The sequence below is a fragment of the Pteropus vampyrus genome, unplaced genomic scaffold (assembly GCF_000151845.1).
Source record: "Pteropus vampyrus isolate Shadow unplaced genomic scaffold, Pvam_2.0 Scaffold585, whole genome shotgun sequence".
NCBI classification, from domain to species: Eukaryota; Metazoa; Chordata; class Mammalia; order Chiroptera; family Pteropodidae; genus Pteropus; species Pteropus vampyrus.
Window position 1 is genome coordinate 198,960 of NW_011889366.1, and position 12,561 is coordinate 211,520.

The 12,561-nt window shown below is 48.6% G+C and overlaps 1 protein-coding gene across 1 annotated transcript in view; it reads left to right on the forward strand.

Annotated features, from left to right (window-relative positions):
- The first annotated feature begins 2,191 nt into the window (after nt 1-2,191).
- The window catches only part of SDCBP2 (syndecan binding protein 2), an 18,597-nt gene continuing 8,227 nt past the window's right edge, over nt 2,192-12,561 (forward strand). Inside the window, exons 1-4 of the mRNA XM_011384537.2 lie at nt 2,192-2,273; nt 10,624-10,694; nt 11,332-11,401; nt 12,150-12,250. Coding sequence (XP_011382839.1) covers nt 10,641-10,694; nt 11,332-11,401; nt 12,150-12,250 — 225 coding nt within the window. The 5' untranslated portion in view covers nt 2,192-2,273; nt 10,624-10,640. The remainder of the gene's footprint in view (nt 2,274-10,623; nt 10,695-11,331; nt 11,402-12,149; nt 12,251-12,561) is intronic.

The window sequence follows — 12,561 nt, forward strand, 5'->3', positions numbered from 1 at the left end:
ATCTTCAGGACAAGCCTGTAAAGCAGGTACCAATATTCCCATTTGTAGAGGTGGAAACTATAGCTCAGAGAGGTTTAGTAACTGCAGCGTCACAGATCTGGGACTCGGATCCGATGTCCAAGCTCAACCCATCTTTTAAGTAAGTGAATCATTAAGTTTATAACTGTGATTGGTTTTTCTAGGAGGGGCGTTTATTCATTCAATACGTACTTACTGAGAGCCTACTGTGTGTCTGGCATGGTGCTAGGTCCTAGGGATAGGAACTCCACTGAAGACTTTGAGCAAGGTCATGCCCAATGAAAGCACTCCTTGGTAGCCGGAATAGGGAGAAGTCAGAGACAAGAGGCGTGTAGGACACCATGGAATGGAAAAGAGCCCCTGCGTGTTGTTGGGATAGGGGACCTGGGTCCTAGTCCCAGATCTATGCTGACATGCTGTGTGACCACAGACGAGTCCCTTACCTTTCTGAGCTGGTTTCCTTTTCCATTTTCTCTTAAAGGTGCTTTCAGACCATGACTGAATGAATGGAAGTGGGGGAGGGGTGCAGGGGGAGGGACAGGATGTCACTTAATTCAGTCAGGGTCTCTATTTTCTACTTTTCTTTGACCTTGAAGACCTGGCCTAAGGTGGACCCATCACCCACGGTTTACCTCATGCTTCAGGACCATGTGGCCCAGCCCTGGGGTGTGTCTACATCTCAGCTTCAAGCCAGAATTTATCTTACAGAAGAGAAAATGTGACTTTAGAGCCACTTTCCAGCTTTGGGGAGGGACTATGCCGCTCACACCTGCTTCACAGAGATGAAAGGAGCCATTGAGATAACGTCTTTAAAGCACCTGGGGCAGTATCTCTTGCCCTGCAGACAGAAAGTGCTCCACTGCCTGTCTTGCTATTGTTGTTTCCTACGTGGGGACTCTAGGCTGGAAGCTCCTCAGAGGCTGGTGGCATTTATGTCCTCCGCAGGGCCAAGGGGCCCAACACCAGCTGGGCCCCTGGTCAGGATCTGACACTCAAGGGTAGTAAAACACCACCCAGGCTTGTCATGGGGACTGTGACTTGGGCCTGCCTGGCGAGCAGCCCTGACACTCACCCCACCCTGTGTGGGTGCCGTGCGTCATTCCTATGGGACTGTCCAGCACACGGGTCCCCAGTCCCTTCCCAGGCATCAAGTGTGACAGGCAATTCTGTACAACCCAACCAGGATCTAAATTCCTCTCCTGTTTCTGTTTAATTTTATATGATTATTTTTGGAGATTGGTAATATATATAAATTCTTCAAAATTTAAAAGGGACCAAAAACAAACAAACAAACAAACAATGAATGAATGAATGAATGAATGGGACCAAAAAAATGTGCTATAAAAAATATCCCCTCCCACCCCAGCTCACAGCCCCTTAATTCCACTTCCTGGAGACAACCAATCTTTCTTTCTTTCTAAAACAATTTAATTTGCTCCCCTCTTACAAAAATCATAAGCATTCAAAGCAAAATAAAACCCCACCTTGGAATACACACAAAAGTACAAACCAAAAACCACACCCACAATCCCACCATCCAGATTTTCAGCATTTTAGTATATGTCCTAGAGTGTTTTCAATGCATATCCACTTTTCAAAAAACAACGAAAAAAAACACAGATGGGCATCACAATATTGACTTTTTAACATCTTGCCAGTGTCTCAGGAACATTTCCTCACAGCTTCTTCCTCAAACAATTTTGAAAGCTGTGTGATCTTACACAGACACTAATTTATTTAGCTAGATCCCACTGGCAGGAATTTGGGATTTCTAGATTTCTCTTTTATAAGCAACATGGTGATGGGCCCTGGCATCTCACTGCCTACTTGTTTTCTTGCAACAAATTCCTATAACAGGAAATGCTGGGTCACAAGTTTTTAAGACCATGGAAACCCATCAAACCGCCCTCAAGTTCAAGACGAGTGTCCAATCCCAATCTGATTTCCTCAAGGCCAAGAAGTCTTGGTTCAAACCCCTCTCAACAGCAGCTATGTGTGTCCCTACCCCACCTCCACATCTAGACTAAGGGCAAAGCTGTCTGCTGGGCCTGGTCACCTGCTGTGTTTACCCAGTCACAGGGAATTACCCAGGCCTGTCCCAGTCCTGGATGAGTCAGCTGACTCGGGGCCGGGCACCACCCTTCCCAGAGTAGGAGCCCAGATGGGAAAAGGGCCACCACCTTCCAGGGACAGAAACAGACTCTCAGCAGGGGCTGGAAAAGAACGAAGGACGAGCAGCAGCTCTTGGCCTGCAGGTAAGATTCGGGGCTGTATAGACTGGGACTGAGATAAGCAAGACTTGCTGTCGCCCTGTCCTGACCCTCCTGGGACTTCCCAGGCAGTTCCCTCTCAAGGTGCTTCACTCTGAGAGCAAAATGTAAACTGAGGTTTCCTTTTCCGACCCCGGCCTGGGGCCAGATTTGAAGATACTTATCCAGATGATGGCCCCAGGCTCCTTCTGCCTATGAGGGTGCTCATGATGGGACTCACACTTTGCTCCTTGAAGTGGACCCTTGGAAGGCCAAAGAGAAGCCGATTTCCACAATGAACTGAGAAGGCAGCCCTCAGACTCTGTTACTTACTTCTCTGCCTGAGCTGTTTCTATCAACTTCCCTACCACAGCAAGGAAAACCTGCTGGGGAACTGGGCCAGCGGTTTAAGAACTGGTTTCCTTATTTGGAGACTAGAAATATCCCCACAAAGTCAGGAGAACTGAATCAGATAAGGGACATAAGGGACCATTATGTGCCCTCTACACAGAAAACGGTACTTAAAACGAGGCTGATGTGCTAGGCAGGCACTGCACTGGCTGCTTTACATACAGCGGTCCAAACCAGTAACAATCCTTACACCACCATCACTTCTCAACTGGGCTCCCTGCCTCCACCCTGGCCCCTCTATTCTCCAAATATCAGCCAGAGGGCACCTGCTAAAGTGAAGTTGGGCCATGTCACTCTACTGCTCAAGTCTCCGGTGGGTCCCATCTCACTAGAGTAAGTGCCAAGTCCTTGCCATGACCCACAAGCCCTCCGGGATCTGACCCCTCTCACGACTTTTCCATCCTCCTCTCCTGCTTCTCTAGCCTCTGAAACACTGACTTGTCTCATCGGTCACATGTTCCCTAAACACAATAGGTACTCCCACCTCAAGGCCACTGCAGTGGCTATGCCTTCAGCCTGAATGCTCTTCCCTACTCTTTAGGCTTTTACTCAAAAGTCACCCATCACTCCCCCCATCCCCCAAGCAGTGAGGCTGTTCCGGACCTTGCAAGGCTCTCTACCCTCCACCTTGCTTTATCTTTCTCCCCATCACCTCCCACCATCTAACACAGCACTCACACTTATCTACCCAGCTATAAAGTAACACTCTTCAAGGGCAGATTTCTTTTGTTCACTGTCTTATTCCTGTACCTAGAACAGTACTGGGACTTAGGCGCTCAGTAAATGTACTGAAGGAACGAACAATAGATAGCTAACAATTACTGCTAACAATTATTGCATGCCCTTGATGTGCTAGATACTGCGCCACAGCTTTCCATACATAGCTTATCTCTTTTTAAGAATCAAAATCCACAGTGACTCTGATGAAAGTATTGTTTCCTATATTATGAAAAATTAAATGACATTCAAAAGGGACTTGTCTATGCTTGCTCTCACAAGTCAGAGGCAGCAATCTGAACCCAGTCCTGCCCCGCCTCTCCTGGGCCTGGATTCAGGAGTGTCTGTACTCCCTGAAGAAGTCCACAGCTTTACTCCAGCAGGCAGTACACCCTGGAAGGAGGAGGTGGGTATGTGCCGGTGGCCTAGCAACAGCCTCTTCTTTTCCAACTCACTATATCCCTGGGCTAATTTGGCCTTCCAGGAGCTATTCCTCTGACACTCTAACCCACGCTTCCCTCCCTCACAGTCTTCTGAACGATGGATGAGTTGTCCACAGGAACAAGTAGGAGTCCCCTAGTTTCAGCTCTCTGGAACAAAGTGTTCCAGAGAAGTGTTCTCATTCCAAGTCCAAAGACGGGGGCTGACAACCCCTTTTCAGCCCTGCTTATCTGAGGGTCTGATTGCTGGTTTGTTGTGGGTGTTGTTATTTCTTATAATATCAAAAAGTACAGAAGCTCAGGAATGGGAATTCTCAAAAGTGCAATAGGAAAGTTCCTCTGGGAGAGATGGGTTAGATGGGTTCTTTTCCTTTCTGAGGAGCTAATTAATTGCGGGACTCCATCAGCACCTGAGCAAACTCCTCCACTGTCAGATTGTAGGAGCCAGCCTTTCAAACTACCTCATTAGGGCAATGTTTTTTCTCCCTTTCTAGGCCCAGGGTTTTTCTTCAAAGGACTTTCGGGCTCTCTCTTCCCTGTATCTGTTTTTCCACTCCTTTAAGAAACAGTAACTGGATGCCTGCTGTGTGCCAAGCACTGGGCTCAACACTGGGGATTCAGAAATGAGCCCCAAATCAGCGACATTCCTGACCAGAGAGGGAGACAGGCAAATGAATGCAACACAGCGGAAATTCAACCCAGGAAATGTCAAAGGCCTTGATAACAGTAGATGTTTAGTTAATATTAGTGAAGTTAATGATGAATAGGTGAATATGTGAGTGTGATCTAGAGAAGGGAGGTTGTAGTTGTGGGTATTTGGGGAAAAGCTTGGAATTGGAGGAGCTCACCAGATTAACTAGAGGAAGGGAGAAAGCATGAATGGCATTCAAGACAGAGGGAATAGCACTCACAAAAGCACGGAGGCATGAACGAGCAAGGTGAGTTTTAGGATCTGCAAGCACTCTGGAATGAATGAAATGCAGGGTGAAGTGTGGACGAGTGAGGAGGTGAGACTAGAGAGGTACCAGGAGTCAGGTCATGGAGATTTGAATGCAAAGTTGAAGTGTGAGACTTTCCTGAGGTCGAGAGCTGGGTATGACTTCAAGAGCAGGAACTGAGGATAACTCCCAGATTTCTGACTCAGACCATGAGTTAGATTTGTTGTGGTCGCTGTACAGGGGCAGCAAAGCTGGGGCGGGGGGGCCGAATGAGTTCAGGAGATACTGAAGATCTGGAAGGCAGCTCCACTCTTAGGCCTGGGCCTCCCTATCCCTGGAATAGCACACTCCGCTTCCACCCTCCTGAACCCTCCATACTTCACGGTCCATTCAGGGTCTACTTCCTTCCTCCAGTGGGGCTTGCTTCTTGGTTGCGCTAGCCTTTTGTCCTGCACTCCATAGGCCCAACTGCCTGAAACCCTTATAAAAGGTAGTGGGTCCAGTTTTCCTGTGGGAAGTGATCTCCCCGGCCAAGCACAAGTCCCCTACCCTGGGCAACAAAGGCTCAAATCAGTCAGTCATCCGAGTGGGATCCCAGCGTGAATCTGCGTGGGGTGGGGCAGGGCACTTGCAGCTCAGCACCGGGCCAAGAGTCAGGGCCAAGCAAGAAATTGGTTAGAGAGTGGGAGAAACTGTGACATCACAAAGAGTAGGAAATAGGGGGCTGAAGGTGCTTCCAAAACCGTAGGGAACGAGAGGGGCTTTCTTTTCAGTTAGAGCAACAGGCAGCGGGAAGCGCAAGCGGGTCGACTAATGCCCTCCTCCCCTCCCTCAGCCGCCTTAGTACAGAATCTTATCAGTCAGCACTGGGCGGCTCAGCCGCACCCTCCTTCGGAGGCAGTAAATGGCCCTCAGGGGTCAGGGGAGTGGGGAGGCCAAGGGACACTCGCCCCCTTTAAAGTTCAATTTGACTCGCGCAGCCTCCAGCCCGGTAGAGGGATGTGGAGCCTAACCGAGCCTTCCTATCGCTTACTCTGCTGCTTTATCTAATATCTTGTGGGTGCCGGCGCCACCCACGCGCGCTAGAAGAAAGGGAGAGGCCACGTGGACGCTAGTAACCCACCACGCCAACAACCGATACAGCGAGGAAACTTCCATGTTCCACCCCACAAGAGTGGGGCATCCTGGGAGCCGCTCGTAGCCGCGCGCAGGCCAGGTGGGCGAGATGCTCGCACTCTAGATGCCGCAGCGCGCCCTAGCGGCCTGGAGGCGTCTCTGCGCAGTCGCTGTAGCCCTTAGCAACCGGGAGAGGTCGCTTCTGGCCGGGTTCCGAGGGATGGTAGGGTTGGAGTGGGAGTCGTTTGGAGTTCATGGAAGGATGTGACAGATTGGGAAACTGAGGCCTTGGATGAAGAACAGGCCCTAGGTGCCGTTGGGGCTTTCTCCGATGCCCCAGTGAATGGAGTTAGTGCTTGGCTGCTCCCATTTCACAAAAGGGGAACTGAGGCTGAGGGAGCGGGCCGGTTCGTCCACGCCTGTGGTTCCCCCTGGGTAAAAAAAATTAATATGATGCCCTGTCTTTACTACATGGGAGAAATGTGGGCAATGAAAGTAATTTATAACAAGAATACGTGTTTCACTATGTAAAAGTTCAGACTGGATCACGTAAACCTGATCATGCTTGTACCTAACTTAAAACGAGTAAATTTGGATTTAGTAGAAGACAATATTCAACTGAATTTTGTCAACAGTTTATATTTGACATCTTAAGTCAGAGGCTAAATATATTTGTATACAGACATGAAATCACTGTGACAGCTACAAACATGGGTGTGTTCTGGTGAGTCACCTGTGGTGAGAAGGATTGACAGATTTTCCAAAATAGTGAACGAAATAAAATATAGCTTCCTTCAACCTGATATATGCATTCCTGGATATTATTTATTAAAACCAGGGGAAACCTCATTGTTTTTGTATGTAAGAGAGGTTATAAACAGGTGTTTTGCCTGCAGGAAGGCTTGGCAGTATACTAGAAAACTGTGCAGGACAGAGGACGGTTTTGTGGGGTGAACTGCTCCGTGTATTACAAGAGGTCCAGATCAGTGCTCCCAGCTTCCTGAAGGATAGTAGTGTCCTCTCAGTCTGTGATACTCGAAAATGCCCACACATATTTCCATTCCCTTTCTTGGAAAACCACTGATTTATTCAGTCAAATTATTTTTGTCAGCATTCATATGCTAGGCACTGTTTCAGTGGGGAGGCATAATGTGGTGAACAGGACACAGTCACTGCCCTTCTGAGGCTGGGTCTAGTATGAGAAAATACCCAAATATTAATCATACAATATGATAAATAATTTGACAGTAGAGGCAGAACAAATCAGGATGAGGAACACAAGAAGGCCCAGCTGACTAGCAGGGTGTCTCATGGCCTGAGAAAGCCAACCAGAGAGGTAGCATTTGAGCTGAGCCTTGAAAGAACATTGAATAGAGAAGGGTGATGTGCCTAGCAGAGGGACCAGCATGACTGAAACAAGTCCAGGGTTTCTGGCACATAGTAGACACTCAAATGTGAATGAGTAGGTAGATAATTGAATGAGACACAGAGCATATTTGCTGGCAGGGAACCATTCCCCACTATATCATGAACTGCCCAAAGGCAGGGGATTATCTGCTTCTTAATTCTGCTCAGATCCCGAAACTGAGTTGAGACCCAGTGAAGGTGTTACTGGAGAGTGGGGATCCTCTCCTGACACCTTGTCCAGGTTCTTGATGTCTCGAACAAAGAACTGAGCAAGACACTGAAATACAGCAGAAAAGAAAAGCTTTATTAGAAGGGAAAGTATGCTTCCAGACGTGGAACTGGGCCTGAGCAAGAGAAGCATGACTCAAAAGGCCTGGTAACAAAGACTTAAGAGTTTTCATACCTTTTTGCTGCGGGTGGTTACTTAGCGTGGGCTTCCTTGATTGACAGCTAAGATCGACAGGACTCAATGATTCATCATTTACTTTCTGCACATGTTCGTTCCCAGAATTCAGTCTGTTATAATGATATTAATGAACTTCTGGGCATATGCATCATATTATAATGATGGTATAATGAGGCTCAGGTGAGTGGAAGGTCGTTGGGGTCTTCATTGCACAGGTGCGAGTGCTTGCTTGTTTCTTAGTATGAGTTTTAAAAAATGCTTTCTGGCTTGTTTAATTGTGGGCGGATTAGGGTGGATCCCTTCTAGGATAGGATGACCTCAGCATCTTTGCAGGCAGACTCCTGCCTAACTCTTTTCTAAGAGCCATGAACCCCCTTATTATTGGTATGGATGTTGAGGGGAGGTCTCTTCTTCCGTATCTGCTTCCTGCTGAGAAAGGCTGTTGTCTCTGCCTGTTGGGGTTTCACAGAGCTCTTTCCCTTTCTGCCTTAGGGTGGGGTCTTGAGTTTCCTGCTGACATGCCACCTCAGTTCCTAGACAAGGAAAAGAAGATACGAACTTGTTATTTAAATCATATATCTATTAATTTCTATTATTGATTTATCTATTAAGGGAGTAAAGGGAAACAGGCTTGGTTAATGTATTTCTTAAAGAGTAAAAAAAGACCTTTGGCCTAAAGTCCCCTCCCTTCTCAGACTCTAAGGGCCCTGTCTGGCCTTACACCATTTCTGCTAACAATGGGCTCCAATGACTCTTATCAATAGCCAGAGGATCTGAGTCACCAGTTTCAGGGCAATTATCGGGATTTGAGGGAGAGGGCCTTTTTCCCAAAGAAAGGTGGTGGAAAAACTTAACTAGGTTTACTAAAAAGATTAAGAACTCTGCAAGAGATGTCCCTTATCATTTCCTGCTAAAAGATTAAGAATTTTACGAGTGATGTCCCGTATCAAAGGTGGCAGTGGTGAAAGGGTCCCAGATACAAAGAAAGTGTTGTGTGGTCCTGGCCTGAGAGTGATTTCCAGGAAGTGGACCTCAGATTCTGCTCTCCCAGAGGGCAGCTGCTAAAATATAACTGCTCTGCTGCTCCAGTGTTGGAAAAAGCAGGGCAGGGGTGGCCTCTGATTTTCACATCTGCCGTTCATGAGTAATCCTGGTGGCGGGGCATGTTTTTGGCAGATGGTACCTGCTGAGGTCTGTCTCAAGATAAAAATCTCCCAGAGCGTGTGCACAGTGGTGAAGGCCATAGGCAAAGGGGTCCCCCTAGTTGGTCTAAAGGAAGTCAAATCCAATCTCCCTCTCCCCCGGGATAATCCCTGTTCTCCTGAGATGATAATTTCTGCTCCAAAGGCCAGGCCAGAGCAAGGATCTGGAACCGCCTGCCTCTAGGAGCCAAGCAGGCAGTGTAAACTGGCTGGATAGGTAATAGGAAAAGGAAAGGAAAGAAGTAAAAGGAAAAGAAAAACTTCGGGAAATGAGAAAGCACGTGCAGCCACCTCAAGGAGTAAGCTGCAGCTCAGCCCTGGCCGAGTGTTGCCGTGTGCTGATACCTTCTCTTGCGTTGCCAAAAAAAAATTTTGTTTTCAATACGAGTTAGAAATGAAGAATTTTGTATTTGCATATTTAAAAATGTTGGCCTAATGAAAATAAAAAACAAAAAACAGGGCTGTGAAAGGTGAATAAAACACATCTGTGACTTGCGGGCCTTGTTTCCATCCTAGGAAGGCAGGTTTCCTTAGGACATTGGAGCTTGACTTCAAAGGAGAAAAGTGAGTGCCCAGGCAGAATGCATTGCTTCTGGCGATATTATTGAGTTAGTGTCCATGATAGGGGCTAGGGCTTCCGCAAATGGGAAGGCCCAGTTCCTGCCCTTTCAGAACTCCCAGTCTAACAAGGTAGATGGACAAAGAGACAACTACGGGAATAGTGAATAATCTACAAGAGTAAGGACATGGGGTGAGGTGCGGAGAGAAAGCACAAATCAAGGCAGGCTTCCTGAAAGAAGAGTCCAGTGGTCTGGGACTTGAAAAGAATTAGGAGTTAGCCAGGCAGGAAGTGGAAGGGGTGGGGGGGGGGGTATTCCAGAGAGAGGGAATAACAAATGCAAAGGCCTGGAGCCATGACAAAATTCAATTCAAGCATCTGAAAGTAGCTCCTTCCTCACATTTCATCCAGGAAGGAAATAAAGCATTACTTTCGAGGTAATTCTTTTGAATTTCTTTGGGTACCTTGCTCCAAGGTCCTAATGATTCTCCCTTGGGATAGTCAGAAAGTGTTTAATAAATGTTCGTGGCTCCCCCAAACCCCCATTTCCTCATCCTTTAGGAGCAATGCTGTGCCGAGTGTTTAAATTCTGCCACTGTGTGTGTGCCTGTTTTTAAGAATTTCCACTGGTCTTACCAAGATCAAGGCCGGAAATGGGTGGTATACAGTAGGAAAGCAAATGCTCAGAGGTGAAGAGGGGTGGGGGGTGGGGTGGGGAAGGAATTCTAAAGAGCCTGCTACCTTTCTGTTGTGATATTAAGTCCCCACCCACTGTGTAGTTCTGGGCCGATGCTACGTAAACCCCTAGCGATCAGACCTCTTGAGCCCGTCTGACCTTGGAAACAGAGCAGGGAAGGACGTGGCCCCTAGTCCTGCTTTTCCTGGCCAGCATGTCCAGAGTGGTTCCCTGGGCCTGGGTTCTAAAGCCCAGAATCAGTTGAATGTGTTGGGATGGAATTCTGCAAGGGCGGAGACCACGGGCTTGGGGACCAAACAGACTTGGGTGCAAATCCTAGCTCTCCTGTTTCCAAAATGTAGATAGTTATGCTGTCTGATATCTTTCTCATCCTGAGAGTTCTAAGTGGCACATGTGGGCCGGTAGTGGATGTTTATGCCTTCTCTCTCACCCCTCACCCCTCCTTACCTTCTGTGCTCTGCAGGGTGTTCCAAGGCAGCCATGTCCGCCCTGTACCCATCTCTGGAGGACCTGAAGGTGGACCAAGCCATTCAGGTAAGCTGCCAGGCCCATGATGGGGCCTTCAGGATTACCCACAGGGTAACTAAAGGAGGCTCGTCTTAAAAGTTGGTGGGTGTTGAGGGCCCTAGGCATGCAGGTCACCACTGCAAGGCCTGCTGGGTGGAGCAGGTGTCCAGAGGCCAAGATGATGGAGTTACAGCAGGCGTGAAAAAGACCAAACAGCTGCAAACAGGCCTCTCTTGTGCCTGCTCTGTCCCAACTATGCCTCCATTTATGTTGGGGTCGACCCCACACTGTAGGGCAGGTTTCCAGAATCAGCCCCTGAGCATGGCGTTTGGCCTGCTCAGCCCCCAGAAGCCCCTTCCTTCTTCCATCCCACCTATGGTCCCAGTGGGATTTGAGAATTTGGGACTTTTTGACTGAGAACTTGGTTGGGAGTTCTGGCTGCTTCAGGGAGCAAAGGGGGCATGACATTTGGTGGGTTGTGGGGCCCTGGGAGAACCTCCCCCAGAAACATGGACATCTGCAGAGGGCACATTTACAGACAACCTCAAAAGTTCATGGATGCTCCCTTTGGGCCTACCAGCATACATAATGCCCTGACCCCCAGGCTCTAAGAGTTCCTGGGGGTCCCGGCCACTGCTGACCAGCACCCACTACCCCTCCCCAGGCCCAGGCCAGCGCCACACCCAGGATGCCCACCCTGCCAGTCCAGGAGACAGCTGTCTCCCAGCCTTCAGGTGAGTGAATGGAGTGGGGGTGTTCCTGACCGAGAGTAACCATTTTTGAGCACTGGTCTCTCGCATGCCACTGCGCTGTGTACTTCATGCTCATTTTACTGTCACCAGAACCTTTTTGGGACATTGAGAAAAGCATGGCTTAGTGAGGACAGGAACTTCTCTGGTTTGCAGCCACCTTCTATGTTGCCGCATGAGGGGACTAGTATGTTTGTGGTAGCCCCTAGAGTTGTTTGTGGCAGTCTTGATTCAGGTACTATGGCAGCAACCTTGAACTCGGGCTCAACTCTTCCCCTCCTCAGCAGGCACACTCCCCCTCTCCCGCTCCCCAGCTGCCTTAGGATCAGATGCCTGCCTCCCTCAGCCTGTGAATTTCTTAAGAGCCGGGCCTTATGGCCCCACCACCAGCCCTGAACTTTGTGTTGGATGTTTGGCTGAGCCAAAATAAAGTCAGTTAAGTTGAACACCAAAGTGGTACCTGAGGAAATCGGTGTCCCAGGATACTCCTGGAAAAAGGCAGACCCCTGCCCCTCAGACCTTCTGAGGAGAGGACCACATCACCAGCAAGTGTCCCTGCCTTCCTCTCCCACAGCACCTGTGTTCCTGGGATATGCTATGTTCTCTGGAATAGACAGCATGTCCAGGTCCTATTTCTTAATAAAAATGAGCAACTACATGGGAGCCAGGAAGGTGTGGCTAAGCTCATGCTCTAGAATAATCTCTTTCTTCTTCCTTCTTCATTTCCCATCAGTTTTGTACCCAAACCTGAAAGAATTGGAAAATTACATGGGTCTTTCCCTCTCCAGCCAGGAAGTCCAACAGAACCTGCCTCAGATTCCAGAAGGTGCCAGTGTAGGTATTCATCCCTTGACTGATATGGACACAGATGTTCCAGCTCTTCCTCTTTCTTGGTCTTGGCATGTAAACAGATTTGAATCGCCTCTTTCCCCGGCATTCCTGTGGCTCTGTTTCTTGATGGCACTTTTCATTTTGAGCCTTCATTAAAAGTGCTGTGGGATTTCCTGCTGTTCTGAGGGCCCGGGAGTTGAGGGCCACTGCCTGCCCTTTGACCTCTGGCTTCAGGCTGCTGACTCAGCCTGCTGGATGAGAAGGGAGGACAATAAACCCAACCTGAGCCTGGGGCTTCTCATGAGGACTTGAGA